The 14,928-nt window shown below is 47.1% G+C and overlaps 1 protein-coding gene across 1 annotated transcript in view; it reads right to left on the reverse strand.

Moving 5' to 3' along the window:
- LOC144132843 (N-acetylated-alpha-linked acidic dipeptidase 2-like) overlaps positions 1-14,181 on the reverse strand; it is a 40,941-nt gene extending 26,760 nt beyond the window's left edge. The window contains exons 1-2 of the mRNA XM_077665538.1: positions 13,865-14,181; positions 1,109-1,402 (exon numbers count right to left, since the gene is read on the reverse strand). Of these exons, the coding sequence (XP_077521664.1) occupies positions 1,109-1,402; positions 13,865-13,902 (332 nt within the window). The 5' untranslated portion in view covers positions 13,903-14,181. The remainder of the gene's footprint in view (positions 1-1,108; positions 1,403-13,864) is intronic.
- Between the last annotated feature and the right edge of the window lie 747 nt (positions 14,182-14,928).

Below are 14,928 nucleotides of genomic sequence, written 5' to 3' on the forward strand. Positions count from 1 at the left end.
AGTTGCCGGAGGCGCGTAATTTAACAAAAAAGACAATTCCACACAGCTGTTAAAGCTGATAATCTACATAATCCCCCCCTAGAATCGTGGTTTCAGCGCACGCTTATAGGTGGCTGAGTGGTTATGGCGCTCGGCTGCTGACCCGAAAGACGCGGATTCGATCCCGGCCGCGGTGGTCGAGTTTCGATGGAGGCGAAATTCTAGAGGCCCGTGTGCTGTGCGAAGTCAGTGCACGTAAAAGAATCCCAGGTGGTCGAAATTTCCTGAGCTCTTCACTACGGCGTCCCTCATAGCCTGAGTCGGTTTGGGACGTTAAACCCCCATAAACCAAACCAGAGCACGCTTATATATATATATTAAAACTGAACCCAAAATCTAAACGAGCGTACACTGGGCTGAACATCAGTCGACGGATAACTTTTCACACTAGCTCTTATTTTTACTATCCGGTATTGCGTAGGAGAAATACGAAAAAAAAATAGTGGTGGATTAGCTGTGGATAAACCGGGAGTGACGCGATAGCTACAGCTGGCCGAGTGGAGCTTGGTCCGTTGAATTGCAAAGTCAGTCTTTCGCCGCTGCGTTTCGCTTGGCGTTCCTTCTTCATCTTCGTCCCACTTGACATGGCGCATGCGCACAGCTGTTGCAGCTCGATTTCATCAACCACGTGGCCGTGGCGCCACGCTGAAGGCTCGAAATGCTACTGTAATGTAGCTATCGCTACAATATACGAAAGGAGCAAATCGCCACTAGCTGCACTATATGACCTGTAGCATAAGTCGCCTTTTCTATTTTAAAACGCAAAAAGGTTCAGTTCAACTCCAATTAATTTGATACGATTACTATCCTTTAGACTACTGGCCCTTGGCCTAAAGATTTGGTGGCGACAGCAATGATCAGTGGTAATTGATTTCCGTTCTAATATCGTTGGCCTCAGATTGATTTCAATGGCTTATGGTGAAGTTTCGACCCGACGGTGACAATTAAGGAAGTTCAGCCAGCTGAAAGACCACCTAATTCTGTTAATATTTCACTGTTAAAGGCCCCTTTCAGCGTCTCATATAGCGGTGAAGATAACGTCATATATACTGACGGTGATTCGGCTTACCGCAGCACGGTTTCGTAGTCGTAGGTAGAGAGAAAATCCATGACATCATTTTCCACGCTTCTAACTTGGTCGGCTGTTTTAGTTTCCGGCATTCCAAGGTGGTCAGACTTTGAACTGCTTCCACCTCTGATGGCGAAGTGTCCCAGTAGGACGCCGAAAATGACGCCCAGCACGGAAATGGCCAAGCCGGAGGCGCAGCAGTACTTCCGGCTCACCATGTTTCCAAACCGGAAGTCTTCGGTGTAGCCGGAACTCATCTGTAGAGACCTCATGTCGTCGCCGGACTCAGCGTTCCTGCACAAATAATGTAGAACGAAGCTCAAAAATGGAGACTGCGGAAGGGACACGAGGGTGGACGTACCCAGAAATTCTAGAAAAAAACATTTTGAGCGGAAAACCGCTTATGAACGCAATTTTTAATATAATGGAAGATTTCACTATAACAATTAATATATCCGCAGATCACCCGACGGCAGTGTTGTATTTTTTCTCTATTCACGTTTTTGGTATCGCCAAAAGCGTTCGCCATTGGTTTTCTACAGCAGTCTTAAATATTAGATGCCATTGCTGGAAACACATTAAAAGAAAGATTTTGTTACATATCAAAATAATTAACCATTACCTTTAATATTTCCATAACAATGCCTTACAATTTTCTAGTTAAAAAAAATTTTGCCTGAGAAAGCTGGACTCGCATGGTTTAGCGCATGACAATTCTAAATTTTGCAAATAGCGATTTGTACACGCCTGTAAACGACACTGCATTTGTCTTATAATAGCTCTAAAACTAAAATGTCTTAACGCAGATAGGAAAACGCCTTTTATTCCATCCGAGGAGTTTTAACGTGCACCATGCAATCGAGTGAGTAATACGCAACCATAAACAATCTTTCGAAGGCTGTTCTTTCTGAAACTCTAAATTCGCTGGTTTCCTGGCCTGGCCTTGTATGTGCATTGCTGTAGGCAAAGCTTTCTTGCACTTTTCTGTCATTCTCAAAACAGCTCGAAGCTGACACAGGTGCCAGTCAGGGCAGCGGGAGCAAATTTTTAGTGCCTTGTAGTAACTTGACTAGCAAGAAGTGGGCGGTTAAGGAACGTACAGTGATTGCAAGCCTATTGTTTTTCTCACGGTTGTCGCATTGCATAGTAATACTATAAAGCGTTGCTTATAGTTGCTTATAGCGTTGCTTACAGGAATACAAACGCTTTTCAATGCGTTAGCATGAGAACATCCATTATAGCAAAAAGTGTCCGGCGTTGGCGGATGAAGTTTCGGTTGGTTGGAGGCAAGGTGGAGAGAGTAATCCTTCTCTCCACTTTCAGGGGATATCATGAAGGAATAGGGAAAGTGTTAGAGGGAAGAGGAAGAGGGTATGGGAGGCGACGTTTGGCGAGAGGGAAACCGCGGGCGCCAATCAGCGTCCAGGGGTGGGGAGAGTGGAGCGAAAGTACTGCGTGCCCCACGGCCACTGCGGCAGCGGTAGCTCCGTCAGTAGGGAGCAATAATGCTAATGCACATGCTCTGCAGCATAAATAGCAATGCCCATGTGCGATATTTTTTACTTAATATTACACGCCGAAGATTCGCCGCTTACATTCAGAAGCAGATGGAGAGTTTTGTTTACAAAGAAGAGCAGAAATCGGCGCGAGTTCTGGTTATAGATATGGCTCTTTCAGCTACTGCTCAGCACTGGGAAAGCGGGAATGGGGCGGAAAAAGAGGTACCATGAGTGACATTGTGGACAAAAGAGAGGTTTTAATACATGCAGGCACATTATCAACACACCGAGACTACAAATACCGGTTACAGACACGCGCAACGTAATATGCTGACGACACTGTCTTGCCAAGTAACTCAGGGGGGCGAATTATCGTGTATCATTGAGGTCCCTTGTAGGGATATATGTGTGCGTGATATCACGTGATGCTAGACTAGCAGTAAAGTCTGACTTAGTCTTCACCTTTAGCGTCCCATTAGACGAGCCTGTGCCGTACTACACAATATTCAACCTCCTTTGGTATTCTCTGCATCTGTACTCCCATACAAAAATGTCCTATGCCGGCTATAGGATTTTGACCCAAATAGGTATAGACCTTTCCTATTTCTGTCTATAGCTGTCTATACAAGCTGACATATTTTTCTATAGAGAGCTTAAGACAGTTGTATGGTTCCAAAGCTATAGCTTTAGTGGCATAGATTTCTCAATAGGTGGCAATAAGCACCTCTATGGGTGCTTATAGACGTTTATAAAAGGCCATAGACGGACATAGCTTTTTCCACAGACGCCCAGAGGACGTTATTGTATGGGCTAGAGGCCAACAGTTGTCTTTTCTTAGATGCCTACCCGCGGTTAATTTTTTTCGAGACTGTTCACTTCAGTTGAAATATCATCAAGTGGCGTTTTTTCTGTTGAATATCTGTTAAGCACGCTGTTAAATATCCGTCTTATAACGTTAGGCCAACACTTCCATCTACGGAGAGCGTTTACAAAGTTCGTTAAGTTGGCAACACAAATTTAAAACAGCCGAACACGGTATACGAACCAAAGTAAGCACAGTCCTCCTAGCTTTAGCGGAATATAAAAACTGTGTTCGACAAGGTTGCACGGAACACCGCTAGGGCATCAAAACAAAAATGACAGTGTCCAATGGGAACATGGGTGGAAAGCTTTGCTTCCTTCATGATCGGGAAGGTTGAAGTAGGGTCTCTAGTTGACGCACAGGCATTAATCTCCTTTCTGCATCTGAAGGGTCGCAATGCCAAGGAAATTCATGCCGAGATGACGGCAGTGTATGGTGACAATGCCTGAGAAAGAGACAGTATTCTGAAATAGCGGAGACGATTTAAATGCGATCGAACAAGCCTGGACGACGAACGGATGGGCCGATCACCGCTGGATGGTGAACCACAAATAACTACGCAAGCGGAGGTTCTATTGCTCGCTCACTGGCGGATAACTGCTGAACAAATAATGCAGCAGGTCAGCGTGAGTGGAGGCTTAGTGCACATCATTCTTCACAGCAGTATGCACGCGAAAGAGGTTGCGGAGCGGTGGGCTTCACGGTTGCTGACGGCAGTGCAAAAAATTGGCGGTGATTTAACTCGGGTTAAACCTGGAGTGACGCGATAGCTACAGCTGGCCGAGTGGAACTTGGTCACGTGGCCAACCACGTGACGAACCACGTGGTCAGCGAAGGCGCCGCGCCGCCGGCAGCTGCTCCGCACCACGCGACAGCGTGGCGGTGCCTCCACGCCGTGGCTGCGCTGCCACCGCCACGGTGAAGGCTCGAAATGTTACCGTACTGTAGCTATCGCTACAAAAGACTTGTTGATGGAAGAAGCTGCAGAAAATGTTGGAGCTGTGCGATAGCGACGCTGATGACTTTCTCGACCACCTCATCACCACGGATAAGTGTATGATACACCATTACGACCGAAAAACGAGATAACAGAGCAAACAGTGGCGACATGTTAAGTGACCAGCGCCAAAAATGGCAAAGACAGTGCTATCATGACGAAAAGTCATGTTGAACATGTTCTGAGACTGCCGGGCTGCTCTTCTCACAGACTAGGGAAGTACTAGAGCGAATTTCTCACCAAGGCGTTAGACACTACCGAAGAAAAGCGCAAAGGAAAGCTCACTTAAGGTGTTCATCTTCTCCATGACAAAGCACCAGCTCACTGTGAATAGGTGGCGGTGAACCACGCGTCCTTCTTAGTCATCGAAATTTTGCCCCATCCCCCATATTCACCCGACCTCGTTACCCAGCGATTTTTTTCTTCTCTTCCTTCGCACGAAGATCCCACTGCGCGGGAAGCACTTCGAGAACGACGAGGAAGTGATTTCTCGAGTGCAGCTTTTCCTGAACTGTGAAAAGGAGGAGATTTAGGCCGACGGTTTGCGAGGTGGCACCTCCATCGATCGCAAAAAAGTGTTGACCCGGGGATGGGGACATGATGAGAAAAGTTGAACTTCCCACACGAGACTCATTGCTTAATTTGTTTTCCATCTTGACAATAATAGGAACTCTATGAACGCCCATTAAATAGCACTTTTTCATATCCACAAGGTACTTGCCCTGGATTCACTTGACTCGGTTGCATCTGCATTCCGGACAGCTGCCGTCGAACGACGCCAGTGTAGTGAGCAGAGCCCGAATGCCACCGTCAGGGTTTGTACACGCTTGGAAACTGAATCCAGCCAAACGAAGTGTGGCGCAAATGCAGCTGTACGCGCAGTATGCTGAAAACGAAAACTGCTTCAATATATCTGTACGCTGGCGTCGCATTTTTCTTCTTTTTTTGTTTGCGTGTGGCAATGGAGACAAGCGCACCCATTTTACTGCTCTGTCGTGTGCGTTTTGTCCTTGGCGAAATGTACAAGGTATGCGCTTTCGACCTGGCGTGCAGAAAGAGAATCAAGCACCTCAGTAAGCAGATATGTTGGAAAAATATTTTATATCTTCGAACGATGATAATGACGGTGGCAAAAAAACAGAGCTCGGCCGCCAACAAGGAACGTAACACTCTCGCACTGGCATGTCATGGAAAAGCTACAGAGTTCACGTGAACCGCCGTACAGAGCAACAATTCGATGAGTTGGCCTTCTAAACTTCAGCAACCAGTAAAAGATAGATATGCGGTGCGGGCTCACCTGCCGCAGGGCCCCAACAGTAGTGCCGAACTGTACGGCTATGTCTAGTCTGCCGTTCCCGCCAAATACGTTGAGCAATCCGTTGCCCTTAGGTAAAACGGTTCGTGTTTTGTTCAGTGCAAGATTATGCTAAAATTGTTTTGTTCGATAATTTTGGCCTTCACGTCGCTCGTACAAAGCAATGCGCGATTGAATATTAGAATTTGTACCGTTTTTGTTTCACTTCACCCTCTGCTAGCTACCATCCTCATTATAAAGGATACAACATCCATCGAAGGGAAAAATTCCTCTCTCATAGAACTACAATTAGCTCTCTCCTTCGCCAGCTGAGGCCACCTTATCTTCGCCAACTTCCTAATCTCATCCACTCGTTTAATTCCCTCTGGACGCCTGCTACGTCTGCCTTCTCGCAGAATCCTCTCAGTTATCTGATGCGATAAGTGATTTTCTTCTCCCTGCATCGCATTTTCAATTTTTGGCCATTTCCTCTTCTTTATCTCAGCTAAAGCATCAACTCGCATTTTATCCTCAACCCACTCTGCCCTCTTCCCTTCTCTTACCGTTAAACCCCTCCCGTCTCGCTGCAGCACGATTTTGACTCACATGAAAACGAAACTATTAAACCTCGGATAGCCAATGGCACGACATCGACAAGCGCTTCGGATGCGCGCAGGGATCTAAATTTGTTCGGCTAGCTAACAAGAAATAAAAAACAAAAATGTCTTGCCCGCATTACCGTCGCAACAACGGGCTGCAGAGAACGACAATACGAAAGTTTCCTTACATTGAAATTTACAATCGCCTCGAGGGAAATGTGGTCACGAAGTGTGCGCATGGTTCCCACATTGGAAGGCCCAGCGTGGAGCGGTATGATACAAAACAACTCTAAGCCTAAGCAAGCTTAGCAATAGCTATTATACTGATCTGTTTGAGCGGTACAAGAAGTTGTTGTGGTCACACATGTTGCGTTGAATCTTGCCATATTGTGTTGAATCTTGGGGCCACACCTATTCGACATAATAAGTACCACTTTCAAAATTCAAACAGAGCAATTAGGTTCAAGTCATCTACTAGTTACTGTGCTCATACGTCGCCTCTCTTCATATCTTTAGAGATGCTTGCCCTTGATCTAATAATTCAACATATAACTGCGATAATGGTCACCAGCAACTATCCTTTATCCTAATCTCATTTTGTTTCCTCACAATATATATCACGAATGGTTGCGATAAATAACTTTCTCCCTCCATTTAGAAAAAAATGTGTATGGCAAAAGAACGCTTCTGTTTGTAGGGACTAGAATCTGGAATGAAATGCCAACAGAAATAAAGCAAAATACTAACTTCTCTGCTTGGCTGAAGTGGCACTATTGCAACAAGTTGTGACTGTTTTTGCTCCTTTGAAAGCGTATCCCATGAATGTGCTGTCTCCTTATTTAGGTTTCTGAACATTACGTGCATGGATCCCAACTAGCCTGCAAGCTAGGGATCCAGATGCTTGTAGCAATGTTGTCTCTGTTGATTTTGGTTGTGACTGGATAAAAAATGAAATGAAAAAAAAAAGTTCTAAGCTCCGTGCAAAGCACGCAACGCCAAGCTCAACGTAAGCAGTGTGCACCACATCAAGAGTTGTTAGGCCTCATTGACGGCCATGACGTTTTCAACCCTAGAGGGCACTAGTGGTTAAGTTTTTGTTCTGTTGTGGCTGCCGAGTAATCAGGCGAGTGGACGTTAACTGCGCTCATAGCGTCAGCTGAGACACACGGCGCCTCCAACACATGCAGGGACAGCGAGTGCAACCGGGAAGGCTCATATTGGCGTTTAGGAACATCACATGAACGCTGATAAAAATACCGTTCGCAAGTGTGTTTGTGAGGTGTTGAGCGGGCGTGCATGCATTTGTTTTTCTCGGTGGGTTTTATTCAGCCAGAGTTTGCTATCGTCTTTTACTTAAGTGCCATTGGACCTTTTGAGCAACCTTAGGGGAGTCGTGTAAGGATTGCACAAGTTTAGAGTAAGTGGCGTAGGACCGTGAGTCCTGGATGTTTTGGTATGCGCGTCTTGATATAAAGTTGAGCTGAGAAATAAAATTTTCTCTTTCTCGATCTCTCTCTCTATTGAGAGAGCCCTGCGCACATGCGCCACGTTGCTCAAGGCGCTGTATGGGATGTCGGCTTTGATATCGCTAACCTGAAGCCTACTGTCCAGAATAAGCCCTCTTTGACTTTACTCTGTTTTGGAGACTTGAGGCAGCACCTTCGGCGACACCGACTTTTCGTTGACAATGTACTTGAAAAGGTCGCTTAAAACTATTTTGCAAGGGTGAGAAAAACGGTTCTGCCCTTCAGGAATCACAGAAATTCGAAACTGAAATGCAAACTGTGCTGCTGTTCAGGAAAAAAACGGAAGCAGAGGTCTACGATCAATACTAAAAAAGCATTCTTGGCACTTAAGTTATTGTTTCAGTGTTAGTCTTAGAGCTTAAAGAACGCCCCTCGTATATCAAAGCCGAAGCAACCAAAGCACACACCTCTTCCATCCCCACTGTATGAAGATATGAGACACAAGGTCGCAATGTGCGTACTTAGAAAATAGAAAAATGTGCCTTCCATTCACTGCTGCTCAGTGCTTTGCCACGATGTGAGCCAGCAGGCATATTTTTTTATTCTGTTCAGGGGCGTACTGGTACCCTTGCAGCAAATCGCGCTTATTGCGCTGAATAAGCTCGAGCACAAGAGGCGAGGTATACCACAGTATCCACCGGAATGCTGACAGGGTCAGATCGGCAAACAGGAATAATAAAAAGTGGGCCAGGGTTCGGTGGAATAAAAAAAAACAACAACCAACATTTGCGAACCAACCTGCGTCTGAAGCTGCCAGTAATTTCACTCCCCTTGGGCACCTGACTCCGCTGCGAAGCACGACCACCCGAACTCACGGAATTGAGACATTTAGTACACGCTCAATTCGTAGGCACGGCGCTGATATCGGCGCATTGTCATGGTAAGGTGAGGGGTTAATTTTTTTCATTAATTATTAATATCGCTCTTCGTCAGTACGACATTGAAACATTACAGGCATTGTATACTATTATGCATATTAAGCCATTGTCCCGCCTTCGATCTCCAAGTTAACAGGACCCCTGTCCTTCCGTCTTCCAATCTATCAGGCTACATACTATTACCACTCCTTTTCCTGTCAAAACTTTCCTGTATCCAGCAATTAACCGCCTGTGTCTTTGCCACTCCCCTGTAGTGGGTATGTGCCAGCAATGTCTGAGGCCTTCCTTCCTTCCTTGACCACCGCGCTGTCCAGCTGACCGCACTATAAACGGAGAGGGAAATGATGATGCTGAATTTTTATGGCGAAAGAGCATCTGTGGCGAAACAGCGCCATGGCACAAGCTACATTCGACTACTCAAAGTGCGGCCAAAGATCAATTTCACAAGCATTTCACCGCACAGAAGCCGAGCACCGCGCTAGGGGAAAGCTTGTATCCACTGTGTATCATCGGTAGCTACCCGGCAGTACTGGGTATCGAATCCCGCACATCCCGCATGCGAGGCGGATGCTCAAACGACTAGGCCACCGATACGGTGGGAGGGAAACGAAGCATAGCGTTCTCCACGCATGGGATCCGACCATAGTCATGGGTTCATAGTTGTTAATAGACGTTTTTAGCACGCCGGAGACGTACTACCGGAGACGTATACCAGGTTTACCGGACCCTTCCTGCGCACGCGCAGTGGCTCCCCCTCACCCCAACAATGCCAATGCGCATGCGCAAGGGGAGTCCGATAAACCGGTGCACGTCTCCGGTATGCTAAAAACGTCTAATATAAACAAAAAACATCCACAATTCATGTACAGGTGGGCGCTTAAATTTTCGTTTGTTTTCCGTACCTTGATGTTGTTTCTGTGACCTTCTGTGCCAATATGAAAGTTGAGGCCACGCTCCGACAACCTTGGCCCCAATGACGGGAAGGGAGTCTATTAACGCAGTGTTACCTTGAGGGACTCGTTGAATACCACAACGGGGGCAGCGGCGAAGTAAAGTGCGATCATTTCTATCGCACTTGCAGTGGTCACATGTTGAAGGGAAGTCCAATCACATTGGGCAAGACTACGCGTTCATAAAGGTTACTCCTAGCCACAGGCGACTCAAACGCGTCGCTCGGTAGCGGTAGAAGCCGGCCGGGAACCGGAGTTGCATGCAGCGGCCAAGGTTGAACAGGTGGTGCTCCTACTTTCCTCAATAGCAAGTCAATGTCATGCTGCGAGCACACACGCTCGGCAGCACTGCAGCGTCGCAACTTAACATTGGAATGTCAACATGTTACGCTCTCCCATGGGCCGATTGTGCAGCTGTGTAAGCAAGGACAGTGCTGAAAAATGTCTCCGTGGGCTGACAGCCACTGAAAAGTGGTGTCGCCACTTTTTCATTTGTCATATGTTCTCTGAACAATAAATGTGCCTGATATCTATAACCGAGTTATCAGTTGCATGGAAATGAGGCGGTTTGGAAGCACGTGAGGGAAGCAGAGTTTTAACCGGGGTGTGATGGGGATGGTTTTTCCGAGCATGCTCAAACGATCGTACCTTGGCGTACTTGCAAGCCACGGCGTACTTGCAAGCCGTGCAAGTGTGCCTCCTGTCTTAGCTAACTGCTGCAAGGTGTAAATCTCAGCCTGGAACATGTACAGTCGGGGACAAAAGTCTCTGGACCACCTTTTCCTCAAACGAAGCAGATAGCTGTGCTACTATCCGTCAGCCGGAGACGACACTAGAGGAGGTGAACGTCAACATTTCGTCCTTTCATCTCCACAAGCTTGGTATCGAGCCGCCGACTTATAGTAGAGCTATCGTCTTCGTTTGAGTAACACGTGGTCCGTAGACACTTGTCCCCGACGGTACATCATTATTCCTTGAGTGAGAAGTGACGCTTTTGTGTGTTACCTTTGGTTAGAATGGCTGAGTTTATAGCGTGCGACCACTGCTGTTGCGAGGAATCAGCATAACCTATACTCTGATTCTTACAGCAGTGAGACTCAAAGAGTACCTGTTAAGGCTGCACTGAGACGATTGGATTCACGTCGTTTGAAAGGGATCAAGATGCTAGAAACATGGGCTCAACTTTAGTAGTCACTTAAGGCCACTGAGGCTAGTAACACTGTTAAAATAGTCGAATGCCATATTCGAGAAGCCACCCCAGCGGGTGGTAAGGGCATAGATGCTGAGTCCTCTGGCAAAGTAGCTATGGGTTTTCGAATTCTAAATGAGCATTCAGAACCAGCATTAGACGATCTGATTTAAGGACCAGATAACTCCTCTGATCATACTGTAAATTATTTTCAGTTTCGTGCATTGCCCATCTTTACATGTGCTAATTGCATTGGGATACCCTTGCTAGTGTCGTGTTGCAACTCAAGCAAATGGTGTGTTAAGTCATTTTTAAGCGCGTGGAATTTGTCATTTCTTAAATCTGTTTTTCTCCTTTCCGGCCTAAAACGCTAGTTGATACCAGCAGCACCAAATCTTTGATAGAACTTTTTCCCTTTTAGCTTTGGGGAAACGTGCCTGCTTTATGTGCTCCAGCAAATCATGCGACCCCCCCCCCCCCCCCCTCCCCACGACAGAACAATACGTTCTCTTATAGGGCTTCCAGGCGGGGCTGATTAAAAGATTTCCTCTACACCTACGGAGAGTGTACAGGTGGCACTATAACACCTCCTCTGCGGACATCAACCAAACGGGGGTTACGCGGAGTTTATGAGTTTTCGCTCCTTGTTTGCGGTATGTCCTGCTCTGTGCTGTCTCATCGACACTTTTCGCATCGTGCACAACCATATAGGCAATGATTCTGCGCGCTTTTTTGTCAGTAGGAGACCCAATTAAACTTTACAGTCAAGCGACAGGTCCGGTCATCCTGTATGAAAAATGAAGGCCGAATACGGAAATCAAGATGCCGGTATTGGGGCTGGCTCGGCTGCACGATGTCAGGCGACATTCCCTGGACGGTTGATATTTTTTTGCCCTCGGAGCCACGGACTGCCTCTGTAAATGGACAGCAAAGAAGGCTTCTACGCTATGCCGTCGTTCGTCAAAACATTTTTAAGTTAGGAAGCTGCAGCTATATACAGCTACAGTGTGTGCAGCAGTGGAGAGCTCCTGATAGTTTCAGATCTCCTGCGATTTTTCAACTTTGACCGAAACCGCCGGCGTTTTAAATTTCACCGCCACAATAATGCGACGGCCAAGGCGGCATCCGATGCCCTCATTGACGTGCTCAGCATTCGGATACTGTGGCCCCTGAGCCAATGCAATGGGTTGACTATGTAGTAGCTTTTCAATGGAATCAGAACAGCCGAGAGTTCAGGCTGAGTCATTTCGTTCTATCCGATTTAATATAGCTTGGAAGCCAGTTATTTGGAAGCTAACAGAGGCGCGCATTGAAACCGTAAGTATGTCTCCCAGATATCTGATAAGCCTAAAAATGGTGTTCAGAGGCGCAATAATTGTATTAGTTTTGCCACGACCACCGGGCCCACCTAGCAATGAACGGAAGTAAGTGGACAAACAAACGCAACCGTCATTGCACAAGTCATTTTTAAACTTCCCGCCCCGTTTCGCCGGGGCATTTCTCAGTCTGGCTAGAACAAGGGACGCTCAGCCTGCTCGCTCCAATGTGACAAGCCAGGCCCTTTGCTGTTTCCATTTCTTTTCTCACTTTTGCTTATTTTTCCCCCTTTTCTATTTTTCCTGCTACGTGTCTATTCTGGGCGACCCTGCGAGCGCGATAAGATCAAACAGGCTTCCGTGGCAACTTCTGCCGGCCGCCGCAAGAAATACATACGTAGGCGTGGTGCTGCTCAAAACAGTGAGAAATTACTAGCGCGCGTGACAGAACGCCTAGAACAAAGCAACATGTGGTGATGCCAAGCGCTTTTATGCTTTTCCGCACGTGGATATAAAGACGATGGCTCTAAATGTCTCAGTACCTCACACGAGTCCTGCTCGAAAGTTTGACATTTTCAGGCTCTTTCCGATGAGAAACATAGACATCAGAGCAGATGACGCGATAGGCTGCGCTAGGTCCGTTGCATGTAACTAATTAGACAGAGCCTGCAGGTTACACAGTCACCCATCCCGTCCACTGTGAATAGGCGAGGACTGGGCGACAGCACACAAATGCTGCAAGAAGCGATAGACAGGTGCGCTGACTCGGTTTTCCTGAGAACTGGTGTGCACAAAAAATAAAGAGAAAAGTGAGTGTTCTATGGTGAATTGCAGGTGCGATCGGAAATACACTGATTCCACGTCACTTTTGTTCTCTAACCGCGTCTCAAGGAGATGAAAAGTTTGCACGGTTAGGCCTTCTCTGGAACACAACAACTTAATTCGACAACCGCAGACTAACGCACTTGCATGCAATTAGGTGCAATATCCGCAAATGCTTTCAGCAACCCCATTCAGAGATCGAACAGCATCGAAATGGGTCAGTGACACAGATAACTAACCCATTTGTGTAGAACAGCATTATATACGCACTTGAAACACGGTTTATCACCTTGTTCTTGTCATAGGAGGGTTCCCATGCAGGTTCATTGACAACATGGGTTACATGAAACGGAGATTTCCACTATGAAAAGCACCAGTTATGGAATACCAAGATGGTGTAAACTCTGACGTGCTAATGAGGTCCAAAGGTTTTACACAGTTCAAATCACCGTTAACCGCATGATAACCCAACTCGTTACATCCCATTGCAGAGGCAGTGGGGTAGAAATTGCCGTACGCGGGGCTGTATTTACAGTTCCTGATGCTCTACGCAGATGATAATGCTGTCCAGTGGAATGCTGTTGTAATATCGAACTAATAATTCACGGTAGGCAAGCCGCATGTTAGGCGCATTGCGTACTTCTCAAGAAAACATCGGTCCACCGTCTCCAGGTCACTACAGAACAATAATGTGGCTTGGCTACTGTTGGATTCAGTCGGCGACGCACGGGTAGTAGTACAAAAAACTTTTCACTATACGAATCCTGATTTGCACAAAAGGCGCGCAGAGCAGCCACACACGCACGCGCACTCGGGAAACTCACCGCTGACTTCCTCTGTAATGCAAGCGGCGTTCAGCCATCCGGCGAAGGAAAAGCGAACACGCGCTTGATACGAGCCCGCGCACGTGTGTTTGAGAGCGCGAGGCGACGTCACATGACCAGTCGTCGCGGCGGAGGCATCGTACAGCGGCAGATAACAAGAGACTCGGCGGTCGGGGCGACCGCAAGCGAAGTTCCCCCCTCAGCTCCGTGCTGTTTGACCCCACTCCCGTGGCTGCATCGGCAGGCTGGGTGAAGAGGCGCCGTAAAGCGGAACGAAGTTTTGTTTTTCCGTCTGGCCTCCGCCGCTGCGCAGCGGGTACTTCGGCCTAGTTGCATTCGCACGCCGGATCAGAGAGAGGCGAGACGGAGTGAAAATGTGCGTCTTCTCGCTGCCAGCTGCAGCGCATCCTGAAGTATGGCTGGCAATACGCGAAGCTTTTAGCTGAGCACATCTTTAGCCTTTAGAGAGAGCGCGTACGCGAGAGGAACGCTTGCCATCTGCGGCATCGAAAGAAAAAAAAACGTTCGAACAGGTGGCGCCATCTAACGACATGAGAATGAAACTGCCCTTTATATTTATGAGGGTGCGATGAGCCGCGTTTTACAAAGGCGGCACAGGCTTAATAAAGGCAGCAGGTTGCTTTAGTTGGATTACACTAAGTAGAAACGCAGTTCTAGCGGTTATAAAAGCGCCATAAACGCGAGGAAAGAGCAGGAATAGCTTACGACCGCTTCTTGAGCTTGTCATTTCTCCTTTTCGCTGCAAAATTATTTCCTAGTAAAGGTTAAAAACAAAAGTTAAATTTGAGAGAGCAGCGGTAGGAGGTTACCTAGAATAAAAATTTGCTGCAACATACTTATATAACGTATGTGTTCTTCGAACAATGGTATTCTAAACGCTTCCTTGGTGAAACTCAGTCTCGGTCGAAATTATTCCGGAGCCCTCCACTACGGCACCTCCTCTTCCTTTCTTCTTTCACTCCCTCCTTTATCCCTTCCCATACGGCGCGGTTCGGGTGTCCAGCGATATATGAGACAGATACTGCGCCATTTCCTTTCCCCAA

This window comes from Amblyomma americanum, chromosome 5, assembly GCF_052857255.1.
Source record: "Amblyomma americanum isolate KBUSLIRL-KWMA chromosome 5, ASM5285725v1, whole genome shotgun sequence".
NCBI lineage: Eukaryota > Metazoa > Arthropoda > Arachnida > Ixodida > Ixodidae > Amblyomma > Amblyomma americanum.